Source organism: Microtus pennsylvanicus, chromosome 2 (assembly GCF_037038515.1).
Source record: "Microtus pennsylvanicus isolate mMicPen1 chromosome 2, mMicPen1.hap1, whole genome shotgun sequence".
Classification (NCBI taxonomy): Eukaryota; Metazoa; Chordata; class Mammalia; order Rodentia; family Cricetidae; genus Microtus; species Microtus pennsylvanicus.
The window spans coordinates 108682202-108708623 of NC_134580.1; the positions used below are offsets into that span (position 1 = coordinate 108682202).

Sequence of the window (26422 nt, forward strand, 5' to 3'; positions counted from 1 at the left end):
GGCTTATAGTGTGAGTTCTCAAGTTTAGAATTCAAGAAACAAGTACAAGAGGCTGAGAAGGGCTTAGGAGGGAAGGTGACACAGACTCTGGAGAACAGGAACAGAGAAGGCCCATGAGGCTGGAAAACTCAGTTTTTCCCCTGGAAATCATCGCAGGTGTGGTTTCTCCAGCAACACTGGAGAATCAAAGATACAAAAGTCTCTGGAAGGAAATGCAGAAAGTGACGAGGTACCAGACAACCTGCAGCTGGAGAAAGCTTCTCTACAAACAAATTTTTGATAATGAAAACAAAAAATCCATTTCTGCAAAAAAATTATCTTAATTCTTATCTCTATAAAAACAAACCAAAAAAGTTTTTCATTTTTGTCTCCCTTTAATCTTGTTCATAAGAAAGGCATTCCTACGTGTGTCTCAGGCACTGTGCTGGTGCTTCTGGTCTCCTGGCTCTCCAGAGGGTTTTATTAACTCACACTGTTTGTGACCATCTCCTTAGCACCACTGTATGCTAACCACGTCCTCTACTAATCTACCAGATTGCTGCTCGAGATCAACATTTTTCTGACCAGTTTTTCTGTTTTCCTTTGGGTGAGATGTTGTCCTTTTCAAAGGTTTCATTAACAAGAACAGAAATGAATCCAAGAACTCTTTTAATTCAAATTTAATGGGTCCTTAAACACCCACTTTCTGCCCCATTATCACTGTCATACTCCAGCCCTTTCCCTCCCCTATTTCAAAGCTGAGCCCTTGAACTTCTGCTTTTCTTTGTGACCAGTTTAGCACAGCAACTCTGCCACCACCCCTCCTTTGCAATGAAAATGACCTTGGGTGTCTTCTCTGTCAGCCCTTGTTTCCCCTAACTACCAACAAAGGTTGGCCAGTGTTTGCTTTGCTCTTACTGAACACCGTAGCAAGTAAATAAAGGGATCCTAACTGGTGTTTGGCCTGCATTTGGAGCTTCTCAGGTAGGTGCTAACAACTTACTAAATGCCTGCTATGTGCCAAGAATGCATGCTCAGACTGTGTCCTCCTCCCTCCAGGAAGAGATGAGTACTAAGCATACACATGACTATACACAACCACAATGGGGAGGGTAAGTTAGAATTAGCCAAATCTGAAATCCCACCTAAAATACTGACAGTTTAACTCAATCCTTGATTGTTTCCAGTCCCAAAAAGACTTGCTGATAACAAGGGATATTTACTGCATATGTTTTTGTGAAGATAGAACTGTGTTAGAAGAATATTCATTGAAATATATTTTGAATAGTTTGCACAAAGGCCCAAGAGGCAACTTCCCCAACCCTTAAGGCCACGGTTTGGGAGAACCACTCCCTCACACAGGAATGTCACTTTGTCCTTCCATGCTTTTATTGGTATCAGCAATGGACAAGAACACCCCGGCCCAGCAGCTACCGGTATCAGGCAGACCCTTCAGGGTCATTGGCAACTCTAGTTCCAACCTAAGATCTTGTCTACCCAGGCCATGTTCCCGAATGGGCATGTCCCCGTCTGTCCTGTTTATATGTGTGGATCAGTCTGTCTGAGTGTCTGAGTCGCTGCCTACATGCCCCACCGATCCTTGGTACATGGTAGGGGTTGTTAGAAACATAGCGTGGCTTGCCCCGGTGGACCACAGGGCCCCGGTGTTGACCATGGGAGACAGGGCCAGACACTGACGGTGGCAGGGGACCAGGCACAAAGTTCATTCCAGGGCCACATCCTACAAAAGAACCAGTCATTATCAGAGTAAGTTTCTGACCAGATAGCTCTGCTCCTCTGGGGTAAGTTTCTCTGGACTTTTATTTCCCTTCTGCGAAGATGGGGATTCTACTTTGATTCTACTTCCCTTACCACCAGACCAAGAACTGTGAGCAGATTAATGAGTTTACAGAGGCTGTTCCAATCTGAGGGACTAATGTGACTACGCCCAACTCCCAAGCTCATGTGAACACAGGTGGCTAGGCTGGGGAATGGGCACAGGAGGCTGGGGAAGGTGTGGGCGGAGGCTACAGAGGTACCTACCTAAGTTAGAAGGCATCGAGAAGTCCTCCATTGCATTGTGTTTGAAGAATTCATAGGGTGGAAAGGGCTGGCCTTGGGAAAAGGGGGCATCCTGGTGCAGGGGTGGGAACAAGGGAGGTGGGGAGGGCTGAAGAAGTGGGTAAGGAAAAGACATGGGAGGAGGCAAATGGAAAGGTGGGAGCAGGGGCAAGGCCAGCTTCTCCTTGAAGTCTAGAGGCTGCTTATGGCTTCCCTGGAATGGATGATCCATCTCTGGCCAGTCTTCAATCCATGGGGCTAGGAATAAGATGATTGTGTTAAGTTGGCCGGGGATGCCAGGTTGCCACAAATGCTGTCTATCCACACTTCCAGAGCTCTACTCCAGCCTTCCTCATTCATCTTCACAAGACAAGACTAAATCGTGTTCCTTTTTTTTGGCTACTCATGTCTGCCTGTGTTCTGACTTCATGCCTGCTCCTGCGCAGTGGCTTTATCTTTAGTTTTTCCTTCTTCCCAAGTCATCCTCACAGATCATAAATTAGTCAAATATATAGATCCAACTTCCCCTTCCAACTAGTCCTCAATTTCTTCTAAACCATCGCAGAGAGTTTTCTACCGTGTTTTTTCCCCTCATCAATTGTGTATTGCCTCTTTTGAATACTTTATGCCTTCAATGCTTTTCCTACTAAATAGAACTGTCTGACAAGCTTAATAAACCACTCCTTTCCAACAGTTCAGCTACATGACATCAACAATACACCCTGTCCTGAAAGCACTTCTCTGTTCTTAACTACTTTTGCTTCCCCATCAATCTGTTCTCTGCCAACCCAAAGTGTGAGCACGGCTCTGCTGTCTCCTTCCTAGTTCACACTCACATACCCTCTGCTACTGATGACTCCAAGTGTGGCTATCACAGGTCAAACAGATCTTCCCTAACCAAACTCACTTGCCCATCTTCCCACTTCAAATCAAGTCTTTAAACAATTTTAACTTCCTTTTCCCCACCTTGAGACAAGGTCTCATATTTTCCAGGCTGGCCTTAAACTCACTTTATAGTTAGCGATCCTCCCGATTCATTTCTCAAGTGCTAAAGTTACAAGCATGCACCACCGTGCCTGGTTGTAAATGGTGCTAGAGACTGAACCCATGGCTTCATGCATGCTGCCAACTTCAAGCACTCTACCACCTGAGCCACATCTCCAGCTATTTCCAGTTCTTAGATGGAATCCGAAGCTGTGAAGTACCACAAACTAGGCTTTCAACCTTTTCAAACATTCCTTTATTTACTGAGGACCAATTCTCTCACTAAGCAAAACAAAGGAAATGGAACCAGTACATAATCCATCTGAATCCACCTTCCTAAAGTTCCAGCTCTTAGCTAATAAGCCCTAATGGCAGACTATTCCTGGCCTTTCTGTGTCCCCCACAGCTTCTATTGCTGCAACAATAGCATCTAAGATAACTCATGCTTCCAATTCAGCAAAGACTGTATTCTTGGCACTGAAGCCCAGCACATCTGTGCTGGTACTGGGCTGGAGGGGATGAACTACCAACAAGTGACCTGATGCAGAGGAGCAGCAAACGGAGAATGAAGTCAGGATGTTTCCTTTGCAGGCCGGCAGGGACTAAGAGACTAACAAGCAAACAAAAGATCCGTAGCAGAGAAGGTCTCAGCAGGGAGGTAATGAGAGCAGTGTCTCAAAACCAAGCTGAAGCAGTGGGACTCTCTGCACCTACAGCAGTGGCTAGAACAGGGTCGGGAAGACTGCACTGGGCTGGAACCAGAGAAGACTGGGACCCTGAGGTAGAGAGGAGCCTATGAGCTACTGTCCACTAACCGTATCACCTAGAGACTGACTTGCAAAGACACTGCAGGTTACATTGTCTCTGCTCTACAGGCTGCTAGCTGGCTGGAGCTCTCACTTCTGCAGTTGATGAGCTTTCCTGGCGCTGCAACACTACTTGGACTTGGACCACCCTTCCTCCATTATCTGACCTCACGCTTCCTACCTGAGACTACCTACAAAGAATTTAACTTTCCTTCATCTCACTGAGTATGGTCTTTTGATCCTGGCTTTTTTGTTGTTGTTGTTTGTTTTGTTTTTGGCTTTTTGAGATAGGATTTCTCTTTGTAACAGCCTTGGCTGTCCTGGAACTCACTTTGTAGACCAGGCTGGCCTCAAATTCATAGAGATCTGCTTGCCTCTGCCTCAAAAGTGCTGGGATTAAAGGTGTGCACCACCACTGCCCGGCCTTGACCCTGCCTTTTGCAATCAGTACTTGCACACTTTCCTTCAAATCACACAGCTGAATCACACAGCTGAAGAACCAGGAGATGAACAGTCGTGTGACTCCCATGATCTAACCACTCCCAGGAAGTGAGAGAGGAATACTCAGGAGCCACCACCATTTTTTCAAAGGATCACCTACTTTCTACAGGTACCTCTGTTGCATTTGGTTCTCTGTGCCTTCTGTGCTAAAGGTCCTATTGACATCACTACCCACTCACCCTGTGGCAGATCTTACCTGGGAGAGGGTCGTGTTTGGGTAGCTCCACACCCCAGGCATCAGCCACATGGCTCAGAAGTAAGTGTGAGAGGTGGCGGTGTGCATGCTGGTCCCAGTGGACACCATCTCGATGACGGTGATGCACGGCGTGACGGAAATGGAAGTGGAGATCCAGGACGTCGAAACAATGGTTCCCAGCTAGTGTAGCACTGTAGAAGTTCCCCTCAACCACATCCTGTCGCAGAGAAACTGCCAGGGGCTGGAGCTAATGGAGAAAGTGGAGCCTCTAAAACGGTCTCCTTTTGACCAGACAGCCACCCTATCCCTGTCCAGAAGGGTCCCACTCACTCACCTCTGGCAGGAGGAAACCCCCAGTGACACGCTCCCCCAAAGGCATTGCCATGTTCCACACCAGCAGACAAGAGTCTGGCAAAACCTGATCCATTCGTACAAACACTCGTTCCAAGTTCTCTCTGTAGCTCTCCATTGGGCAGCGGCCATATCTGTTGGGTAACACGGAGGGTGGGCAAGGGCACAGGGATGGCGCCATACCTCCTCCTCCAACCAGTATTTCCCTTTCCCTCGCCTGAACCTGGAGAGATCCCAGAGGCAGGAGTTGATGATCACCAGGTCAGGGGCCGGTCCGTATGACAGTTCCTTCAAGACGTCCTCAAGGTACTCGGAGTAAACACGGGTGAGGAAGTAGAAGCGCACAAGGTGGTGGCCAGAGACAGAGCAGAACTGGCGGACCTCTCGGTACTGTGTCCCGTTGTGGAGCTCGCCCAGCTGGCCCCCAGCCACCAGCTGATCCTGTTCAAAGCTCAGCTCCCCCTACCCACCCACCCCCACCCCGATGGTCAGATCCATGCCAGGCAGGTGGTCCTTTTCAGGCCAGGGTCTGCACCCACCCAACACTGGCATGGTTGCCAAGCTTCTCTCACCTTGGCTTTTAACTGGGAGGCTGTGAGCAGTGTGTCTTTCTGGAGCAGAAGCACCAGGTCCTTATACACAGCTCTCTGAACTGCAGGGAGATAGGGATCCTAAGGTTAAGGCAGGCCTCTGTACCTCTCAGAGCCTTCCAAATGAAGGCCTTTTGTTTCCCAGGGTTTGGCTGCTCAAGAGCTGACTTAAAGGAAAAGAAAAGATGAGGTTTAAAAACCTCGGCTCGGTTCTGTCTAGTCAGATGCATCTCCTCTAACCTATATGTACAGTGACCCAAGAGACCCAAGGGGCACAATTAAGCCGGCCCTGTCACCAGGGAAACACACAACATAACCCACAGCTCCTTTTAAGAAAATCATGGAGATGCTACAAGCATGGGCTAAAATAATGCACAAATGATATGCCAGGGCACCCGTGGAAGGTACGTAGGTGAAAAAAATACAAGTCTAGTGTTCTAAAACAGTAGAAAATGGAGAAGACGGAAATGAAGATACGGGGTGCAGACATAAAGAAAAGGCTGCAGATATAGGACTATGAAATGCCATCCTAAGTGGTCACTCACTGGAGTCCCCCAAAATGACCACGAACTTGTTGTGGAGCAGTTGCTGGACTTCGGAGGCTTGGAAGTGGACCATGGCGCTTCGCAGTAGGCGGTGTGGCACCTTGTTTTCCAAACAAAAGACCATGCTGCCACTGACGCCAGCTGCAGGGAGAGGCCACTAAGCTGAGGGAGGGCAGGGACTCAAGGTAGGTCAGTCTGTCCCAAGATGAGAGATGCGCGCTGGCCCCTCCCTGGCTGCTCTGAGTAATAGGGAGGAGAGTGGGGTCGCATGGCGCATCCCATGATAGCACCAGCCTTCATCACACTCGGAGGGAAGGTGGAGGGTCGCTTGGACCAAGGGCCTACACTATGGCGCTTCGCGCGAGCAGCGACTCCCTTGCTCCCAGCCACGTGTCAGCAGCGGCCCCGCGCGTGCGCACACGTCCGCTCGCGCCAGTTACCAAGTCTCCGGGCTCCAGGGATTCACCGGCCAGTAGGGCAGGCCCGGGCGCCCTGCGCCTTGCCGACGGCGGGCTCCTGATCTAGAGTCATGTTCCCGCGCCCCTGGAGGGCGGTAGGTTCTGCAATGACCCCGCCCCGCAGAGCCCAGGTGCCCAGGTTAGCTGTCGGTACGCAGCTCGACGCCCAGTGCTCTCCATGCGGGCGTCGCGGTGGTCCAGCCAACGCCTCCAGCATCTGAGCTCCAGGAGGAGATGCTCATGGCTCCCACTTCCGGTCACCCATGTCCCTCCCTGCGCGACCCGCAACGCCGGAGGGGTCAGAAAGACAGCGAGGTTGGCCGCCGTGAAGGATAGGAATCAGGCCTAGGCCCACCAGGGCGGGCGCGAAGCCCGGGTAGGAGCGAAGAGCAGAACGATAGCTCAGTGCGGTTTGCCCACAGTGCTGATGGCCGCTAAGGCGGCCTCGCCACGTGACCCCCGACGGGCGGAAGCGGAAGTGCGGCCTGGAGCTTGCGCCAGGCGGGTGTTTCCTAGGCGCTTCTAGTTGCCAGCTGTACCAGACATGGACTGTTACACAGCGAATTGGAACCCACTCGGGGACTCTGCCTTTTACCGGTGAGCCGCCCGCCGCCCCACCTTCTCGCCCACTGCCCAGCTTACCGTGCTTGTTTGCTGGTTTGAGCCTCCCCCGGCGGAGCCAGCGGCGCTCGCCCCCCCCCCCCCCTCCGTCACCACGGGTGCTGACGTCCGCCCCTCCGGCTGCTAGCTCGAACGTCTGCCACTTTACGCACGGTTGCCTAGGGGCAGCAATCTGGTCCTTCCTCTGCTCCAACAGAGGCAAGCTCAGAAGACACCCCAATATCGAGGTCTGTCGGCCTCCGGAAGGATGCTCAGATCACGTTGAGGGAGGCCGCCCGCGGCGACCGCCAGTGCCAGTCTCCTTCCGGAAACTGCTGCTGAAGTCAGACCACAGGGGCTCTCAGAGGAGGGCGGGATCGCCACAGCGGGCGGGGTGACAGTACTGACCAAAGCTGAGAGAAGGGGGTGACTAGCCGGCACTATTAATGAAGAACCCTAGGCATTGGCAGCTCACTGAAGTTAGCCCTGAGCTGTGAGTCTGAAGTAGTAACGTGATTACAGTAGTTAGCGTCTCGTTGAGTTTCTTTCTAAGATAAGGTACAAACTACTTGTAGAACATACATCAATTGGTCAACTTCTGTTTGTCTCCCTGAGCGGCTTCCAGTTTGATCTTAACCATTCTCAAATCATGTTCCAACCGCACAGAATTGCAGGCCCTCATCACATCCATGTAGCCTGTTGTCAAATAGTTGTCCAGCCTGTGGTGTCCCATGCCTCTAATTCCAGCAGTTTGGAGATCCAGGCCAGCCTGGCCTGTGTAGTCAGTTCTGGCCAGCCAGGGCAGCATAGTAAGACCCTGTTTTAAAAAAGCAACGTAGAAATAAACAAAACCTAATAGTTGCCCAACTAGTTGCAAAATTGCGAAGAATGTTTTATTGATGCATCTGAAGATCACGAAGCCGTTGTTGTATTTCAGTAGAAGACATTGCTCCTGCTAATGAGGCTGTTTACCATTCTAATAACCCAACTCTTAATGAAATTTTGTTGTTCAGAGTGTGATGCATTTCCCAGACAAACGATGCCTTGTAGTAATTTTTAGAGATCTGTTGCATTTGTTTATTCATCATTCCTCCTAGACACATGTGCAATATGAAAAATGAAACACTTAGTTGAAATCAACAGAAACTGGTAATGATTTCACCCATTGAAAATACTAGTGAGCAGAGTGTGGTGTCACACCCATTATCCCAGTCCTTGGCAGGTGGAGACAGGAGGATCAGGATTAGTAACTGGTCAGTTTATACTTTACCTCAGAAAGAAAGTCAACAAGCAGCTAACTGCTGTAATCATGTTACTATATACACACATATGTATATAGCCAAGTCAGCTTTGGCTGTATTCATACATTGGAGGCCATCCTGGGCAAGGTGAGACTCCGTCCCAAAAACACATGCTTAAAAAACTAAGAACTGAAAATAAAATATTTATTATTTTTAAAGTACTTTTAAATCAGCATAGAAGCAAAGAAGACTTTATTACAACAGAGCTCCTCCTGTTTATTGTATGAAATCTTAGCTTCATGCATACATAAAGTTTCAAAAGATGTGAGTGTGTATCATAGAAGTGGCTAACTTCCCATTACCTGCATTGCACTCATAGAAACAATTAAAAGTGTTAAGCCTTGCTGGAGATGGTATATATGTCCTAGAGTGCAAATAAGTAATACTTTCTGCCAGGTGGTGGTGGCGCATGCCTTTAATCCTAGCACTCGGGCAGAGACTGGCAGATCTGTATGAGTTCAAGGCCAGCCTGGGACAGGCCCCAAAGCTACAGAGAAATTCTGTCTTGGAAAACAAAAAAAACAAACAAATAAGACTTTCTTATATACTTGACGCTATGCTAGGTATTTGTATTTTATGTATACTTTCTTAAGTATCCCACCACATAGAATTGGGATCATGATTTGCTCTAATTTACTGATGGGGAAGTTGAGGGACAGGAAGTCCAGGTTAAGTAACTAAGTGGCTCTGTAAGTGGTAGCACATGCCTTTAATCCTAGCAGAGGCAGCTGAACCTCTTGAGTTCGAGGCTAGCCCAATCTACAGAGAGATTGAGTTCCAAGACAGCCAGCACTACACATAGTGTAGAAACCCTGTCTTGAAAAGCCTCGCTCCCCCTTCCCCCCAAGAACAACAGGATGTTGTAGGCTCTGAACCAAAACAGAATTTTTGATTTTACATTTTGTGTGTGTGTGCGCGCGTGCTTGTGCGAATGCAGAACAACAAACGTTTGGAGGTCGGAGGGCAACTTGTAGGGGGAATTGGTTCTCTCCTTTCCACCACATGGAATCTGGGGATTGAACTCAGGTCTTCAGGCTGGCCGCAAGTGCTTTACAAAGCTGAGCCCTCTTGGCCCAGATTGGTTTTTGTTTTTTTGGGTTTTTTTGTTTTGTTTTGTTTTTGTCCTTTGTTTGTTTGTTTTTGAGACGGGTTTCTCAGCGTAACAGCCCTAGCTGTCCTGGAACTAGCTCTTGTAGACCTGACTGGCCTTGAACTCACAGAGATCCACCTGCCTCTGCCTCTGAGTACCGGGATTAAAGGCATGCACTACCACCACCCAACCAGCCCAGACTTTTTTTAAAACAGGAGAATGCAAAAGCATTTCTAGTTCATTCACCAGTGTGAAATGTTTTAGAACAGGTGCTTGGTTTAGTTCACATTCTCATCCAGACCTAATCTGTGATTCTGGTGAGTGAATGAATGGTGAACAAGCGAAGCCCTTTCGCTGAGTCCCATCTGAAGGGCAGGATCTTTGCATTGGATTTGTTTTCTCAAGAACTTGTTGGACTTGGAAAGATAAGGAGAGAAGTGGTGGCCATCTCTTACCAGGTTCTAGAAATTTAGCCACTTTAATTCTAAAACTGTAACTTGAGCTGATTCCATTCATTAATTTGACCCCATCTTTGCCAGACTCAGTATGTGTCGATGGGTAAGATAGACTATAGAGTCTGCCTTTGACATTCATGGGTCTTACAGCCAGCACGTGACACAGAGGATAAGGACTCAACCTTTGATCCTAGTTATTACGGGGAATACTGAACTTGGGGGTGAGAGGGAGCAAGTAATCAAGGATGACTTGGGTTCTCAGCTTAAGATGATGAAAAAGGAGAAGTGAATTTGGCCGAGAAGAGGATGGACTGGTGTGTGGTGGTTTATGCTCAAGTTTGTGGTATATGTAGGCTCACATGCTCTTAAGAGAAGGTGGAGGGTTGCTCCTCAGGAGCCATTTACTCTGCTTTTATTGTTTTTGTTTTTTCGAGACAAGGTTTCTTTGTAGCTTTGGAGCCTGTCCGGGAACTCACTCTGTAGACCAGGCTGGCCTCAAACTCACAGAGGTCTATCACAGAGATCTGCCTGCCTCTGCCTCCTGATTAAAGGGATTAAAGGCGTGCGCCACCACCGCCCAGTTTTACCCTGCTTTTAAAGATAAGGTCTCTCACTGGACCTTGGGCAGGGATCCTCCCATCTCCACCTTCCCAGCACCCCAAGCCTTGTATCTTACGTGGTGCTGGGAATCAAACTCAAGGTCTCACACTTTTGCAGCAAGCACATTAGAGAATGAATTAGCTGTGTCCCCAGTCCCATGAACTTGGATTTGAACACATTGAGTTTCAGCCACTTTAGAAATAGTTAATTTGTAAAAGGAAGAAGAATGACAATACATTTTATATTCCCGGAAATATTCTTGTAGTTTTTCTTTTCTTTGTTTTTCTTTCTCTCCCTAGATACTGGGTAGTCCTGTTATTTTTTAAAAGGGAGGAGATTATTTACTATTATTTTTAGATTTATTTGTTTTATGTATGAGTGCTTTATTTGCACGTATGCCTGCAGTCCAGAAGAGGGAGGGCATCAGATCCCATTGTAGATTGTGGTTGCTGGGAATTGAACTCAGGACCTCTGAAGAGCAGCCAGTGCTCTTAACCACTGAGCAATCTCTCCAGCCCCAGACATTGAAAGGTAACATGTGGGTGCTGGGAATTGAACCTGGATACTCTCTGCAAAAGCAGCCAGTGCTCTTAACTGCTGAGCTGGCTTCCCAACCTTTTTTGTGTTTTTTTGTTTGTTTGTTTGGTTTTTTGTTTGTTTGTTTGTTTCTTAGATAGGCTCTCGTGTAGCACAGGATGACCTGCCTCCATTTACCAAATGTTAGGGATATAGGCATGTGCTGTTGTACCTAGATTATCCAGTGCTAGGCATTGAACCTAGGGATCCATACATGCTAGACAAGTATTCTACCGTCTGAGCTACTTTCCCAGCCCGTTATCTGAGTCATTTTTTAGTTACTGTCCAATAGTGTGGAATATATTTACTGTGGTGTACAGCCAGTTTAAGTTTTCTCCATCTAACAAAACTGAAATTCTGTACCTATTAGATTGAAATTCCTCATTAAACAAATACTCCCCTTTCTCTGTATTTGACTATTCTAGGTAATTCATGCAAGTGACATCTATCATTTGTCTTTTTGTGACTGGATTATTTAACTTAATATTATAATATCCCCAAGGTTAATGTTATAGCATATATCATAATTTCTTATTCTTTAAGGCTGAAAGATTTTGTTGTATGTACGTACTGCATTTTTCTTATCTGTTCTGTCAGTAAGTGACATGGGGGTACAAATGGCAGAATGGAGGACAGCGGCTCAGAAAAGCCTGCAGGTGGTGCAGATATCAGGAGGACAGGCAATGCACTCAATATTAAAGGCTAGCTACATTTTTGAAATCTTGTGAGCAGCAGTAAATGGACCCTGGATTCTAATACCAGGAAACCATTAGACAAAGCAGTGTTGCTGTCACCCCTTATCTCTGGAGAATGCTGCTCCTGTAAACACGTGTGTGTGTGTGTGTGTGTGTGTGTGTGTGTGTGTGTGTGTGTCTTTAGAAGGGTTAGTTGAGTACATGCTTAGTTTGTGGGAGGAAATGCAAGAAATGAATGAACAAAAACCCTCTTTCAGACTCTGTTTCTGTTTCACTTCTTCTGGGTGTATATCCAGAAATAGAATTACTGGATTGTCTGGGAGTTCTGTTTACATTTTTAGAGCTGCCATACTGTTTTCCACAGCAGCAGTTACGCCATTTTACAAACCAGCTGCCATACCCAAGAGTCCTTGAGTAGCATTTAGTTTTGAGTTAGTTGGAGACACGGGATTTTGGAAATGATAGTGGCCCCCCTTTAGGGATCTACAGAATGTTGGATTGCTCCCTAATGTTAGACCTGATATATTCCTTCCCAGAGCATCTCCAGCCTGTTAAACACAGGGCTCTTTTCACACCATGGTGGACAGTGCTTCCCCAGAAGTTTGCCTGCATAACCAGAGGGTCTTTACCAATTACTGCAGGGGCTGGAATGGAGGCTACGAGAAGTACTAGGTTTCATGGTTCCCAGATTAGAATCTAGGATCCGTGTATTACTGCGCGGGAGTTTTCCATTTCTGGGATGTGAGAATGAAAGAAGGATGTAAGTAGCCTTCTACATTGAGGGATGGCCTGTCCTCATGAGAGCTTTACCCTAGGCTTTCCTGAGAGGCTGCCCCTCCACTCTGCTCATCTGCTCCCCATGTCATCTAGGAGGCATGTGTTGTCCTCAAGAACACTGTCTGCCTTGAAGGCTTTGGGAGGTGATCTGTCCATTGTTGCTTTCCTCTCCCCTGCCTTCCTCCTGCATAGTTAGTTCCTTTATGCCAGTCACTTCTTCCTTCCCTCCTGGTCTTTGCAGCTTCCAAACCCCTGGACCGCATTCAATGACTGTTTGGAAGCTTTGGCCCAATGGCTTCCTGTACTTCCCAGCTCTTGCTGCTTTGGGGGCAGCATAAGTGAGCACTTGGCTTCACAGTTCCAACAAGTTGTATTCAAGTGATTACACCCCCCTTAGCCCCTCCCTGCCTCTCTCACCCCTCCAATGCCTGTGCAGAACTGCTCTACCTCTACAGTATTGAGTTCAGACAGCTTTGAAACCCTCTCAAGCATGTAGAATCTGCTACAGACATTTTTTCCCCTGTATCTAGGAGGACAGCTATGGTCACACAGTTCATTTTTGTTCTTACTCTTGTCCTCTGTCATACCTGGCTATATAGAACCATCTCCTTGGATCTGTGCCGAGGCTGCAGAGTGCTAAGGTTCCACAGTGGGCAGGTTGGTGTTACTACAGAGCCGTGCTCCCAGGTTTTTTGTTTTTTTGTTTTTTTTGGTTTTTTGAGACAGGGTTTCTCTGTAGCTTTGGTGCCCGGAACTAGCTCTTGTAGACCAGGCTGGCCTCGAACTCCCAGAGATCTGCCTGCCTCTGCCTCCCGAGTGCTGGGATTAAAGGCATGCGCCACCACCGCCCGGCCCCATGCTCCCAGTTTTATCTGGACTCCTGTGTCTTGTCTCATGGAGTCATCCTATATTCTCCATAAAGGCTCAGTGTGTGAAAGATTACATGATGAAACAATTGTAAATGATTCAGATACTTCAGAAATCCTGAAAATCAGTGTCCTTGCACTTTCTCCTGTATTTCACCTTGTGCATTCCCGAGAACTGAAGGTCATTGCACGGAAAAGCCTAGGTTTCACCTGACTACCCTGTATAATCATGCACCTATCCCTTGTCTTATGTATACCATATCCTGCATAAGAAGTACAATGAGAAAGGGAAGAAAATAAAGGCTAGTGTGTACATACATACATATCTATCACTAGTATAGAGGAAATGTGCAAAGTGACACCGGTCTTGTATCTATTATCAGTCATAAAAGGTCACAGTTGCTACCTGCAGCTTTTAGCTGCTCCTGCGTATCCCCTGTAACTATGCTCCCAGCCAGAACATCCTTTGTCCTTGTTTCCTCCCCAGTAGAGTGACCAAGCCTTCCTTCTTCAGTCATGCTGCTGTGTTTGGTTCTTGAAGTTTCTCATTGACCGTTGCTATTGGACATGAAAACCCAAAGAGATGCCACAAAGCAGCCCCCAGACTTTAGGCATAGTCCTTCCTGCCCTTTTAAGAAGAATAACCCACTTTAGTAAATTAAGCCCCCTTTTTATGCCTGTTGTCAGAACAGCTCAAGGTGGCATTCTTACCTTCCAATTCAGTAAATCCATTGTTGCCTCTCCTGATAGATCCATTAGCCCCTAGAAGACTCAGCTCTGCAAGCCAACAGACCGCAGTTTCCAGAACAAGAAGCTACTGTACTTTTACCCTTAGATCCAGGTCTCATGTGTTCTGTGGAGAAAACTGCCTCTTGCAGTGGTTTCTGATCCAAAGGATAAGGCAGAATCCATTCTTAAGGGTAGTTTGACTTCCAGTTAGTGCTTACTTCATTATCTGTTAACTTGGTGCTGTGGTCTGGATATAAAATATTCCCCATTAACTGTGTATGTTTTGGGGGCTTGGTTGCTAGCTAGGCTTGAGGGGAAGCAGTTAATCATGGGGTCTCTGGCCTAATCAATGCTTTCATATGTTGAGGGATTCAAAATTGAAATAGTGTTTGAAGATTGTAGAACTGTGGGAGGTGGCGCCTAGTTGTAGGAAGTGGGTATCTGGAGGCATACAGTGAAAGATGTATCTTGTCCCCAGCCCCTCCTGTTTCCCTGCTTCCTAACTTTCATAAGCAGCCACTGCCACATGCTCTTGCCACCATGATGTTCTGCTTTGTCTCACAGCTGAAGTCTGACCTTGTACTGAAGCTTTTTATAATGCCTTAGTTACTTTTCTATTGCTGTGAAGAGACACCATGACCAAGCCAGCTTATAAAATAATTGGGGACTTGCTTACAGTTTTAGAGGGTGAGTCCATGTCCATCATGACAGGAGGCATGGCAACAGGCATGCAGGCATGGTGCTGGGGCAGCAGCTACAAGCTTACATTATAATCCACAAGTTGGAGGCAAAGAGAGCAAGACCGCGGCCCCAGAGACACATCTACAACAAGGCCACACTTCCTAATCCTTCCTCAAACATTTCCACCAACCAGGGACCAAACATTCAAATATATGAGCCTATAGGAGCCATTCTCATTCAGCCCACTACAGATTCTGTGAGCCAAATCAAATTTTTCTTCCACTGAGCTCTCTTACGTCTCTATCATAGCAGCAGACAGCCTGACATTTGGTTGCTTCCTGTGGGGGTTAGAATATATGGCAAGACCAATCGATTCTGTGGCCCAGAGCTGACTTCTTAACTCTGTGTGAGAATATGAGCTCATTGAGGAGATGCAGTGCTTTGAAGATTTCTGCAATAGTGAATAAAGCAGTCTATAAGTCAAGAGATTCTGAGTGCTGGCAAATGCATAATGGGCAAGAAAGGTGAATCTACCCATATGTTTCTCTGTTCCAATAGGAACAAATCTCTGCCTCTTCAGAGCCCAGTGCAGATTGGACCCTTGAAAATTGTGCCATAGTGGGGATATATTTTAAACACTCAGCATTGTGTTAGCCAGCTCAGCCTTGGACAGGGCAACTTCCATCACATCTTCTGTGAATGAGATTATGATAGGGTTTTCAGGTTGAGGGTAGCTGGTTCCAGAGATGACATACAAGCTATGGAAGAGAGGCTCCAAAATGGTCAGTTTCATCTGGACCTAACTACATACCCCCACTTAGGTTTCAGGATCCCATTGTTTCCTGATCAGTACCCTAACTTCCACATAAAATATGTTATGTTGGTAAACTCAGCTGTTGTGATTAAAATTGTGTTGATTTTCAGCAATAGCAACTGTATAGCTACAAGAGATTATCGTAGACATGTCAAAGAAGCTTTCTGCTCAGGTCATGATTAGTTACCAGTCTAAGCAAGGTGTGAACATACAAGAATGGAGAGAAAGGGACAGTTGGGAGGCCTGGAATACAGCATCCTTAAGGCAAGTCACACCCAAAGTCTGGATGTACAGCCTTTATAAGGCTAGAAACATACTAGTATACAAAATATGTATATAGCCAGATATGAAGGTGTACAGACAAGTGGATGGCCGATATGAACAGAAAGGTTGGAGTGTAGTGTCTGCAGAGAGCCCTGAGAAAGTAATCAGGGCCTAGGCAGTGTTTTCCAGTGTATTCACATTAGTGGAGTTGAGCGCCACCACCAGGTATCTTTATACCCAATGGCTGCAGGCAGCAACAAGAAAGCATTCAAATTCTTGTTCTGTGTGTTGGTCTAGTGTTCTTCTAGCGCCCTCTACTGAGAAAGTCACATTGGGCTTACTGAAAGAAAGGCTTGAAGGATTGGCCGTCAGTTTGTAACTGGCACACTAGGTCTGAATGAAAAATATTTTTCCCATATTTTCATTCAGCGAATTTAGTAATGAAATATCAAATGTATATGTATTGTAAAATTTTTAAATTTTCAAGCCACTATGTGTCTCAGCATGAAGGAGATAGAAGCAGGAAGATCAACTTGAGTTTGAGGCCAGTCTGGGCTACAGGGTAAGACCCTGTCTAAAAACAAAAATTCCAAAACTCTGATGTTCTCATTCTTTGTTTTAAAAGATTTATTTATTTTTATTTTATGTGTATGGGTGTTTTGCCTACATGTATGTCTGTGTACCATGTGCATGCCTAGTGCCCATGGAGGCCAGAAGAAGGTGTTGGGTCCCCTAGAAATAGAGTTACAGACATGTGTGAGCCACCATGTGGGTGCTGGGAACAGAACCCAGGTCCTCTGCAAGAGTGGCCTGTGCTTTTAACCACTGAGCCATCTCAAGTGGGTATAATTTCTCTCTCTCTCTCTCTCTCTCTCTCTCTCTCTCTCTCTCTCACTCACTCACTCACTCAAAAACGTTTCTTTTAAAAAGGACAACTGGACCAGGCTAGGGGATGTAGCCCAGTTTTTAGAGTGCTTGCCTGGCATACTTGAAGTCTTGGTCTCAGTCCTCAGCACCGCATAAACCGGGCATGGTGGTATTAGTCTGTACTGCCAACATCCAGGATGTTTTGGACCAGTATGAAGCACCATCTTTATCATGCTCAATTTCTGGATCTTTTCTGGACGCTGTTTTCTTTCATTGATGTGTTTTTGGTTTTGTTTTAGGTTTTCGTTTTTGAGATAGGGTCTTACTATATAACCAGTCTGGCCTTGAACTTTTAGAGATCTGCCTTCCTTACTCTCTCAGGTGTGCACTACTGTACTTGACTCTTTTTTTGATAATTATTTTTATTATTTCTAAAGTATGTATAGGGGGTACATGCATTGTGAGTACAGGTGCCCTCAATGCAGATGAGGGAATAAGGTCCCCTGGAGTGATGGGGTAGTGAAGGAACTCGGGTTCTCTGTATGGGTAGTATGAGCTTTTAACTGTGACCAACCCTCCAGCCCCTCATCTGTTTTCTTATTTCTATCCCCAAACAGCAGTTTTAATTAGTTTCTATAGTATGTTTTATATATGATAAACATGGATGTATGTGTGTATATTATATTTTTGAATGCTCTTAAATAGCTTCCACTATTTTGTTTCAAAGAGTCCCTTTTCCAACCATGAACTTTAGAGTCAATGTATACATTTCTGTAAAGAAATATTAGTTGTGCATTTGTGGGTCATCTTACAAAATTTATTCATGTCTTCTATTATCTTTGAGGAAAATTTGGTATGGTTTTATTGCATTTTTCATGAAGTTTATTCTTAAATATCTTAAAAGTTTTATTGTTATTATAACTAGAATATTTTATTTTTTAATATTAATTTATTTTATTAAAGACAAGGTCTGTGTATCCTGATTTATAAATTTTAACTTTTAAAAGATTCTAGTCGTGCCAGGCTTAGTGGCTCATGTCCTCAATCCCAGAATTTGGCAGAAGCAGAGGCAGGGGGCAGAGGACAGAGGGCAGAGGGATAGAAGGGCAGGGTGCAGAGGGTAAAGGGGAAGAGGGGTAGGGGTCAGAGGGCAGAGGGACAGAAGTGCTGGGGTCAGGGGGCAGAGGGATAGAAGAGCAGGGTGCAGAGGGTAAAGGGGAAGAGGGGCAGAAACAGGCAGGAGGATCCATCCAGTGATAGCATGTTTCAAGCCTCAACTCCTTATCATTCAGCATGCATGCATACACATGCGTAGCATTGCAGTCTTCCTGTCAAGCTTGTGATTTCATCATTTCCCGTAAGCCAAGATTCACAGAACGCCATCAGCCAGACCCTCTCTAGCTCTATCTCATTGAAGAGCTCATTTTGGGTATCTTTGAGGCACTGTCAACTCAGTACTTCTACAACTGGCTTCATCTCTAACTGTAGTTTGACCCCTAAACATAAAGAGCACAATATCATTCATCACTGGAACCAGAAATAGATAGGAGAGGTCTCCTCTGAAGGTCTCACTTTCCTACTGTTTCCAGCCAGAGCCAGCACCTAACCTTAGCACCTTTTCAGTGTCTTGTACGTGTCCTGTGCATCTCAGTTGTTCCTACCAATATTGTATATTTGCCTCAAAAGTCACATCCTTCCTGTGCTACCTCACCTGTAGTTCACAGGCCTGTGTAATATGGTCAGTCTCTAGTCTTATCATTCCCCTCTCTGCCTCCTGCGTGCATACGTGCGTGCTTGTGTGCATACATGTATGCATGTATGTGTGTGTGTGTGTTATAAGAGGACTCTCCTCTACTACCTGCTCTACCTCTACTACAAGAACAAATGGCAGCTTTAGGCATTCCTCTGGGGCTTATTCTGTCTAGATATAGGATCAAGAGGAAGCTAATCTCTGTTTATCTCTGTGCACAGGAAATATGAACTGTACAGCATGGACTGGGACCTGAAGGAGGAACTCAAGGATTGCTTGGTGGCTGCTGCTCCCTATGGAGGTCCCATTGGTATGTCGCCCCTCTACTATTACTATGTATTGTGGGATCCCGGGGTATGGTTCAGGTTGTTCTCTGCCAGTTTACCTTGCTAAAATGCTTTTAATTTGGGTCCTCATGAGGCTTGATTTCCCACGGGCTGGGCGTGAGGAACTAATCCAAGAGGCTTACCTCACCTGGGCCCTGAGGATCTAAGGCAGAAGTCCCTTCTCAAAATGCAGCTCTGCTACGGAACTGTTGGAGAAAAGAGAAAGCTGCCAGCATGCGACCAGTACTGGAGATCTACTCTGCCTCTGGCATGTCACTGGCCACCCTGCTGGTAAGCACAGGACCTGTCCCTACAGTGTGATGGGCAGGGCTGGCTGACTCCAAGGAAATCCATAGGAACCTCTTTCCTCTGCAGTGGAAGAGCGGGCCTGTGGTGGCCCTCGGCTGGTCAGCGGAGGAGGAGCTGCTCTGTGTACAAGAAGATGGTGCAGTGTTAGTTTACGGGCTTCATGGAGACTTCCGGAGGCACTTCAGCATGGGCAATGTAGGGGCCACAGGAGCCTGAGGAGGGAAGGTGGACCTCATCACCTGTAGATTTCTTAACCCATGGTCCCTTTTGCTAGGAGGTGCTTCAGAACCGAGTCCTGGATGCTCGGATCTTTCATACTGAGTTTGGTTCTGGGGTGGCCATCCTCACAGGGGCCTATCGCTTTACCCTGAGTGCCAATGTGGGTGACCTCAAACTCCGTCGGATGCCAGAGGTGCCAAGTAAGCCTTAATACTTAAGAGAGCTCTTCAGTACCACAGATGTGCCTCTAGACTGGGACCAGCAGAGACAGACACGGTGGACTCTGGTCACCCCAGAGTATCCTCTTGTCTGCCACAGGTCTACAAAGTGCACCCTCATGTTGGACCACACTGTGCCACGACCGAGTGGCACACATTCTTCTGGCTGTAGGGCCTGATCTTTACCTCCTGGATCATGCCACCTGCTCCACAGTGGTGAGAACCTAAGTGGGAATAAAATGGAAGAGCTGGCCAAGCAGTGGGAAGGCATTGGGAAGTTAGTTTATCTGGTTTCCTTCCTGCCCCTGCTCCAGACACCTGCTGGCTTAGCCCCAGGAGTGAGCAGCTTCCTACAGATGGCTGTATCCTTCACATATCGTTACCTGGCACTCTTCACAGACACAGGCTACATCTGGATGGGGACAGCGTCACTCAAGGTGTGGTTCTGGAACAACAAGGGAAGAGCTATTGTGGACAGGGTCATGGCTTTTGAACAGCAGGATGACTGCTGGGACAGGGTCATGACAAGCTGTGCCATTTCAGGAGAAGCTGTGCGAGTTCAACTGCAACATCCGGGCACCCCCAAAGCAGATGGTCTGGTGAGGAGGCATCCTTTAAGGCTGGGCTTGAGTCATCCTGCCTTCCGTTCAGACTCTAAGTGGAGCTTTGGCATTCTCTTCTCTGCCAACCCTTAAAGGAAACCGTGGTCCTCTGTGGGCCACTTGACTGGTAGTGCAAAAGTGAGAGGGGAAACAGATGGGCCATTATGTAGCCAGAGAAATGGGCTAAGGGACACAGTATGTTCAGGGCTCTCCAAGGAAAAGGGGTGTAAGCAATGATGTAGAAGACATGGCTCTGATGTCCTGAGTGTCCCACATGTGTATACGATGTTGTCTATAGGTGTAGCCGTCCTCGAAGCAAGGAAAGAGCTGTTGTGGTGGCCTGGGAGAGACGGCTAATGGTGGTGGGCAATGCGCCTGAAAGCATTCAGTATCCTTGGAACGCTTCCTGTGTGGGCTGGAAGAGGGAGGGAAAGGGGAGTTGCCCTGTCTTTGAGTAGCTGCCTTGACTAAACTCAGGTTTGTGCTAGATGAGGACTCCTACTTAGTGCCGGAGCTTGATGGGGTCCGCATCTTCTCCCGCAGCACCCATGAATTCCTACATGAAGTCCCAGGTGAGGCTCCCACAAGGGTACAGTGTTCCTGACCACAGACTACCACGCTGTCCTATGACAATGGCCCAAAATAGGATCTGGGTATTAGGGGCAAGACTAAGAATTTTCATGCTTCTTCATCACTACTCAAAAATTCTTCCCCTAGTGGCCAGCGAAGAGATCTTCAAAATTGCCTCAATGGCCCCTGGAGCACTACTGTTGGAGGCCCAGAAGGAATATGAGGTAAGTCTGCCCGACTTGTAAGACCCCATGATGTTCTCTCCTGTCCTCTTTCTCACTAGACCAGCCTCCGCCCCTGCCTGAGCACCCATGATACGCTAGGGGCCACCTGGCAGGGGAGGGATTTAGGTAAGATACTGACTTGAGCTGACAACGGCTAGCGCATTTAACAGGCTGGGAAGGGCAAGGCATCCCTACTATGCCCAGGCTCAAGTTGGTGCTACTATTAGGAGGTATCAAGCACCCCCACCCCATCCCCACACAATAAGCAGTCGTGGGCTCCTCCAGTAGCTTGAGTAGATAGGGTCTGTTCAGCCTTTCCAAATCATTTCCATTTGAACTACATAGTCCCAAGAGGCTAGGAGCCACAGTGAGGTATTCTATGTGACGCTCCATCTTTGGGCCTCCTCCCACAGAAAGAGAGCCAGAAAGCAGATGAGTACCTACGGGAGATCCAGGAGCTGGGGCAACTCATCCAGGCTGTGCAGCAGTGCATTGAAGCTGCAGGACATGAGCACCAGCCAGACATGCAAAAGAGTCTGCTCAGGGTTGGCCTGGAGGGAGTTTTGGGGGAGGGTGTGCTGGGAATGGGGTGGGTTGGGCAGCAAGGGAAATTCTTCCCCATTGCTCTTTGGTTCTTTTCAGGCAGCTTCCTTTGGAAAGTGTTTCCTTGACAGATTTCCACCTGACAGTTTTGTGCGCATGTGTCAGGACCTGCGAGTGCTCAATGCTATTAGGGACTACCACATTGGGATCCCTCTGACCTATAGCCAGTATCCTCATACGTACTGTGAGGGTGTTTACAGCTGGGCATGGTAGGGGAAGGGGCAGGAGACATGGTCTGCAGATCCCTGGCAAACGGGACTATGCCAACTGGATCCTTAACCAAGGAAAATACAGATATAAGCAGCTCACCATCCAGGTGCTGTTGGACAGGTACAGAAGCTCATGGGTGCTGTAGGAGGGCAAGGGTGCGTGGTATTACAGCCTTACGTGGGACCCTGTGGGCACTACTCCTCACATGCCTTTTAGGACTAGGAGGATAAGACAGTCTGAGGTCATTTTACCTCACTTTGCCTTAAACCTTGTGTCCCTTACTCCCTTGTCTGCCAGGCTTGTATTGCGGAGGCTTTACCCCCTAGCTATTCAGATATGCGAGTACCTGCGCCTTCCTGAAGTACAGGGTGTCAGCAGGATCCTAGCCCACTGGGCCTGCTACAAGGCAAGGACATGGGATGTGAGGTAACCTTAGGCCCTGGCAACATAGAAAATACAGTGCATGGGAGTAAAGGGTGGGTTCTGATGGAAGTCCTGTGGGATTGGGCAGGTGAGGGGTGACATCCAGACTTGTATACTCACAGGTGCAGCAGAAAGATGTCTCAGATGAGGATGTAGCACGGGCAATTAATCAGAAGCTGGGTGACACGCCTGGTGTTTCATATTCTGACATTGCTGCACGAGCCTATGGCTGTGGTCGCACTGAACTAGCCATCAAGGTGTGATTATGTTGCCTTCCCCAGACACCCCAGTGTGGGGGTTTCAGGCCCTTATGCAGGTGCCTCTCTTTGTCTTCTACCCTACCTTGCAGCTACTGGAGTATGAGCCACGATCAGGGGAGCAGGTACCTCTTCTCCTAAAGATGAAGAGGAGCAAACTAGCACTGAGCAAGGCCATTGAGAGTGGGGACACTGACCTGGGTGAGCAGGGTGTGGGTGAGGGCCAGGTAGCAGTAGGATAAGGTGAGTGAGCCCTGTGATGTGCATAGCTGGGCTGGAGGCCCCACCTACTTTATCATCTCACAGTATTTACAGTGTTGCTGCACCTAAAGAATGAACTAAATCGAGGAGACTTTTTCATGACTCTCCGGAACCAACCCATGGCCCTGAGTTTGTATCGACAGGTAGGTGTGGGTGAAGGGGAGGACACGGTTGGAGCCTTCTGAGCCCGTGAGTTGTCTTTGCTGACTAATCTGCCTATGACCCAGTTCTGTAAGCATCAGGAGCTAGACACTCTGAAGGACCTTTACAATCAAGACGACAATCACCAGGAGTTGGGCAGCTTCCACATCCGAGCCAGCTATGCTGCTGAAGAGGTCTGTGGTGCAAAGGGAGGGTGAGGTCTTTGGAGTAATTGCTGTTTGGTTCTTTTGCCAAGGCCTAGCTCTCTGCATTTGGTTACACCCTCTCTGGTCTTAACTGTTGAGGGGATCTGAGACCAAGAGGCAAGGATATGACACTAATTTCAAAGGAGCTAGCTATCTTCTCTAGGCCTCCAGAGGAATGTCCCTAGTGGGTAAGGCCGACTCTGGGCACAAGGGTAGAGAGAGGCAATGCTAATGTGTTGTCCTCTGCATACCTTTGTCTGTGTAGAGAATTGAGGGGCGAGTAGCAGCTCTGCAGACAGCAGCTGATGCCTTCTACAAGGCCAAGAATGAATTTGCAGCCAAGGTTTGACCCCCCTTTTCTGAGAGCTCCCTATCCTGCCCTCTTGGCCTTTCTTCCTTGGCCTTCATCTCCAACCTGCCTCATTCTGGGCTCCAGGCCACAGAGGATCAAATGAGGCTCCTCCGACTACAGCGGCGTCTAGAAGATGAGCTGGGGGGCCAGTTCCTAGACCTGTCTCTGCATGACACAGTTGCCACTCTTATCCGTGGAGGCCACAACAAGCGTGCAGAGCAGCTGGCTCGTGATTTTCGAATCCCTGACAAGAGGTAGGTAAGGATCCTAGATGCATGTAGTTCCAGGACCTCTTGCCTTTCCTGCACACCTATGTTGAGTCCAGCTTCCCTGCAGGCTCTGGTGGCTAAAGCTGGCTGCCCTGGCAGATCTGGAAGATTGGGAGGAGCTGGAGAAGTTTTCTAAGAGCAAGAAATCACCGATTGGCTACCTGGTGAGGTGTAGGGATCCCCCTGAGAGTAATCCTGGGAGGAGGCCAAGCAAGGAAAATGGGAATGGTGGCCATTTGTTCACCCATTCCACTGTCCTGTGTTCTGTGCCATGTGAATGTGGGCAGACACATACTGTGTGGGGAACTCTGGAAGACAGGCCAAGCCTGCCTCCTACCTAGTGGTGGACAGAGGTGCTTTATCCAGTAAAGACTACAGGGGGCACTTGTGCCTGAGGGTGGAAGGGGCTGGGAGGGCTATCTTTGAGGCAGTGGGAGGCATTGAGGAGATGCTTCAGACATCTGGAGGGCAAATTTCATAGTGGCAGCCTGAGAGAAAATATAAGGCCTGAGAAGCCAGAGGGCAGAAACACCTACCTTGTTGGTGGGAGTGGTGGCGGTAGAACAGAAGCATGAAGATGATTCTTCTCATGTCTCTAATAGACCTTTGGTTTAGTTGTTTCTGTTACAAAAATGGTGAGCGCCATATTTTGCACAGGTTGGAAGGGAACTAGGTACACTGGCTGTATATAAAATATCTGTACAGTGTGTCCTCTGGGATTCTGCTCCTAAGAGAGAGGAAAGGGCCCTAGTTTTTGTCTTCTCTGCTCGTGAAGCCCTTTGTAGAGATCTGCATGAAACAGCATAACAAGTATGAGGCCAAGAAGTACGCGTCCCGTGTGGGCCCTGAGCAGAAGGTCAAGGCTCTGCTCCTTGTTGGGTAAGTCACATGGAGGCCTCTGTGTGCGCTAGCTGGAGTGGGCTGTGCCCCTGAACACCCCAACACACCTCCCTTCTGTCAAACCACAGGGATGTGGCTCAGGCTGCAGATGTGGCCATTGAGCACCGGAATGAAACGGAGCTGAGCCTGGTTTTGTCCCACTGCACCGGAGCTGCAGATGGGGCCACAGCTGACAAGATTCAGCGGGCCAGAGCTCAAGTCCAGAAGAAGTGAAGTGCTGCCTTTTAGGGGGCTAGTTGTAACCCAGGAATGTCCAGATGTAAATAAATTTTGAACAATAATTCAGAATAGTTGTTGTATGCTGTCTAGCCTAAGAAAAGCATGCTTGAGGCAGAACCTTTTAGCCACATATGTGGCAGAATGCCACATACTTGATTGTATTGAGGCTGGAAATAGGAACTTATCAGAGAGACCTGTTCATTTACATAGTTACCATAGTTGCTCTCTCAGAAGCAGCCTCATACATAGCCTGGAGGAAGGTCTGGAGAGAGATGGCATAAAATCTAAACACTAATCCAGGAAGACCCACACCAGAAACCATTACATGCATGTGTGTGTTCTCACAAGAACCATACTATATACTTTGTCATTATTTCATTCATTCCTCATGACAGTTCTGAGATGCATAACATCCTTCTCTTTGTAGAAAAGAAAATTGAGAACCAGAGATTGGTAACAACAAATATGTTATAAAAGAACAATTTGGGCTGACAGGATGGCTCAGCAGCTAAAGGCGCTTGCCAGCAAACCTAGCAACTTGAGTTTATACTTCGGTCCTCTGACCTTTACCAACACACACACACACACACACACACTAAATGAATGGGTGAGCGAGTACATAAAACTGAATAGAGATCAATAAGGATTTGGAACCTAAGCTTGACTACACCACGCTAGAACTGCAGTCAGGCCCTCTGAACTGGTAAGACTGAGGCAGGTCCTCTAAATTGCCCTGTAGTAAAGATTGGAGGATAAATGGGAAGCCCATGATCATTCCATTGTCAGGATTGGAGGAAACACCTTTGAGAGCCTTGGCTATTGGGCAATACGTAATAAGCAGTTCTTGGGTGGTTTCTGAGCTTGGAGAAAACAGGAGTGGAAGATCATCTCAGTTCTGTCCAAGAGCTGTGACCTGGAAACCCCTAATCCCATCCTACTTCAGTGAGCGCTAAACCTCCAGTCAACAAAGCTTTAGCTTTCTGCCTGCTGTCTGCAGCCCCGACTGTACTCCAGCGGACTGCAGAATCCCCACTGTCAATGAGGTGAGTCCTTTCCCCCCCCACACACACACACTTGTTAGCAGGAAGAAACCAAAGCCTAAGGAAAGGACCTCACCAGAGCTTCTGACATTTCCCCCTTTAACACTCCTAGTCCTAACTATCTTTGCAAAGTACAGGAGAAGCTAGGCATGGTGGCATATCCCTGTAATCCCAGTACTTGGAAAGCTGAGGCAGGGAGATTGCTGTGAGTTCAAGACAAGCATAGGAGATATACAAGACCCTGGCTCCAATAAATAAATAAATAAATAAATAAATAAATAAATAATGGCTGTGGTGGTGCAAGACTGAAATCCCTGTATTGATGAGGCAGAGGTAGGATGACTGCTACCAGCCTGGGCTACATAACAAGTTCCAAGCCAGCTAGAGCTACATATCAAGACCCGATCTCAAAAAAAACAAAACAAAGTCTGGGCTTGGTAAGGTATCACTTCCTTTATTCCCATCTAATTTGCAAATGCAGTTTTGTGAAAATCCTTCAAAAAAATTAGTAACAACTTCTTACTCTGAGAGCAGTTT

The 26422-nt window shown here is 47.5% G+C and overlaps 2 protein-coding genes across 7 annotated transcripts; one reads left to right on the forward strand and one right to left on the reverse strand.

Moving 5' to 3' along the window:
- Positions 1–644: 644 nt before the first annotated feature.
- Positions 645–7395, reverse strand: Pced1a (PC-esterase domain containing 1A). 3 transcript variants are annotated; one of them, XM_075962166.1, is made up of 8 exons: positions 7114–7395; positions 6014–6154; positions 5451–5530; positions 5102–5340; positions 4862–5012; positions 4528–4774; positions 2023–2298; positions 645–1720 (listed from the first exon to the last, which is right to left on the reverse strand). In XM_075962166.1, the coding sequence occupies exons 2-8, from the start codon at positions 6135–6137 to the stop codon at positions 1473–1475; spliced, it is 1365 nt and encodes a 454-aa protein (XP_075818281.1). In that variant the 5' UTR covers positions 6138–6154; positions 7114–7395; the 3' UTR covers positions 645–1472. The 3 variants fall into 3 exon arrangements, with proteins under 3 accessions (XP_075818281.1, XP_075818279.1, XP_075818280.1); XM_075962164.1 differs by lacking the exon at positions 7114–7395 and adding an exon at positions 6454–6592; XM_075962165.1 differs by lacking the exon at positions 7114–7395 and adding an exon at positions 6454–6552 and having other exon boundaries at positions 6014–6175.
- Vps16 (VPS16 core subunit of CORVET and HOPS complexes) lies at positions 6909–24914 on the forward strand. Of its 4 annotated transcripts, none has more exons than XR_012909708.1 (24): positions 6909–7068; positions 18758–18846; positions 19056–19153; positions 19238–19366; positions 19446–19590; positions 19709–19824; positions 19923–20045; positions 20152–20207; positions 20509–20598; positions 20688–20782; positions 20928–21004; positions 21418–21549; positions 21647–21774; positions 21902–21937; positions 22115–22223; positions 22363–22497; positions 22590–22698; positions 22804–22901; positions 22986–23093; positions 23371–23448; positions 23542–23715; positions 23794–23890; positions 24502–24605; positions 24695–24914. XR_012909708.1 is itself a non-coding variant. In XM_075962161.1 (24 exons), exons 3-24 carry the CDS (start codon positions 19097–19099, stop codon positions 24837–24839), a joined length of 2337 nt encoding a protein of 778 aa, XP_075818276.1. In that variant the 5' UTR covers positions 6917–7068; positions 18758–18846; positions 18957–19096; the 3' UTR covers positions 24840–24914. The 4 variants fall into 4 exon arrangements, 3 of the variants coding, with proteins under 3 accessions (XP_075818276.1, XP_075818275.1, XP_075818277.1); XM_075962161.1 differs by having other exon boundaries at positions 6917–7068; positions 18957–19153; positions 23542–23711; XM_075962160.1 differs by having other exon boundaries at positions 6917–7068; positions 23542–23711.
- The last annotated feature ends 1508 nt before the right edge of the window (positions 24915–26422 follow it).

Coding starts and splice junctions, on each gene's coding strand:
- Pced1a (XM_075962166.1), bottom strand. CDS start 6,137: ATGGTCTTTTGTTTGGAAAACAAGGTGCCACACCGCCTACTGCGAAGC. Junction 5,341..5,450: donor CCTCCCAGTTAAAAGCCAAG/GTGAGAGAAGCT, acceptor GTGGGTGGGTAG/GGGGAGCTGAGCTTTGAACA. Junction 5,013..5,101: donor TGCCTCTGGGATCTCTCCAG/GTTCAGGCGAGG, acceptor GTTACCCAACAG/ATATGGCCGCTGCCCAATGG.
- Vps16 (XM_075962160.1), top strand. CDS start 7,016: ATGGACTGTTACACAGCGAATTGGAACCCACTCGGGGACTCTGCCTTT. Junction 21,938..22,114: donor ATCCAGGTGCTGTTGGACAG/GTACAGAAGCTC, acceptor CTTGTCTGCCAG/GCTTGTATTGCGGAGGCTTT. Junction 23,891..24,501: donor AATCACCGATTGGCTACCTG/GTGAGGTGTAGG, acceptor CTGCTCGTGAAG/CCCTTTGTAGAGATCTGCAT.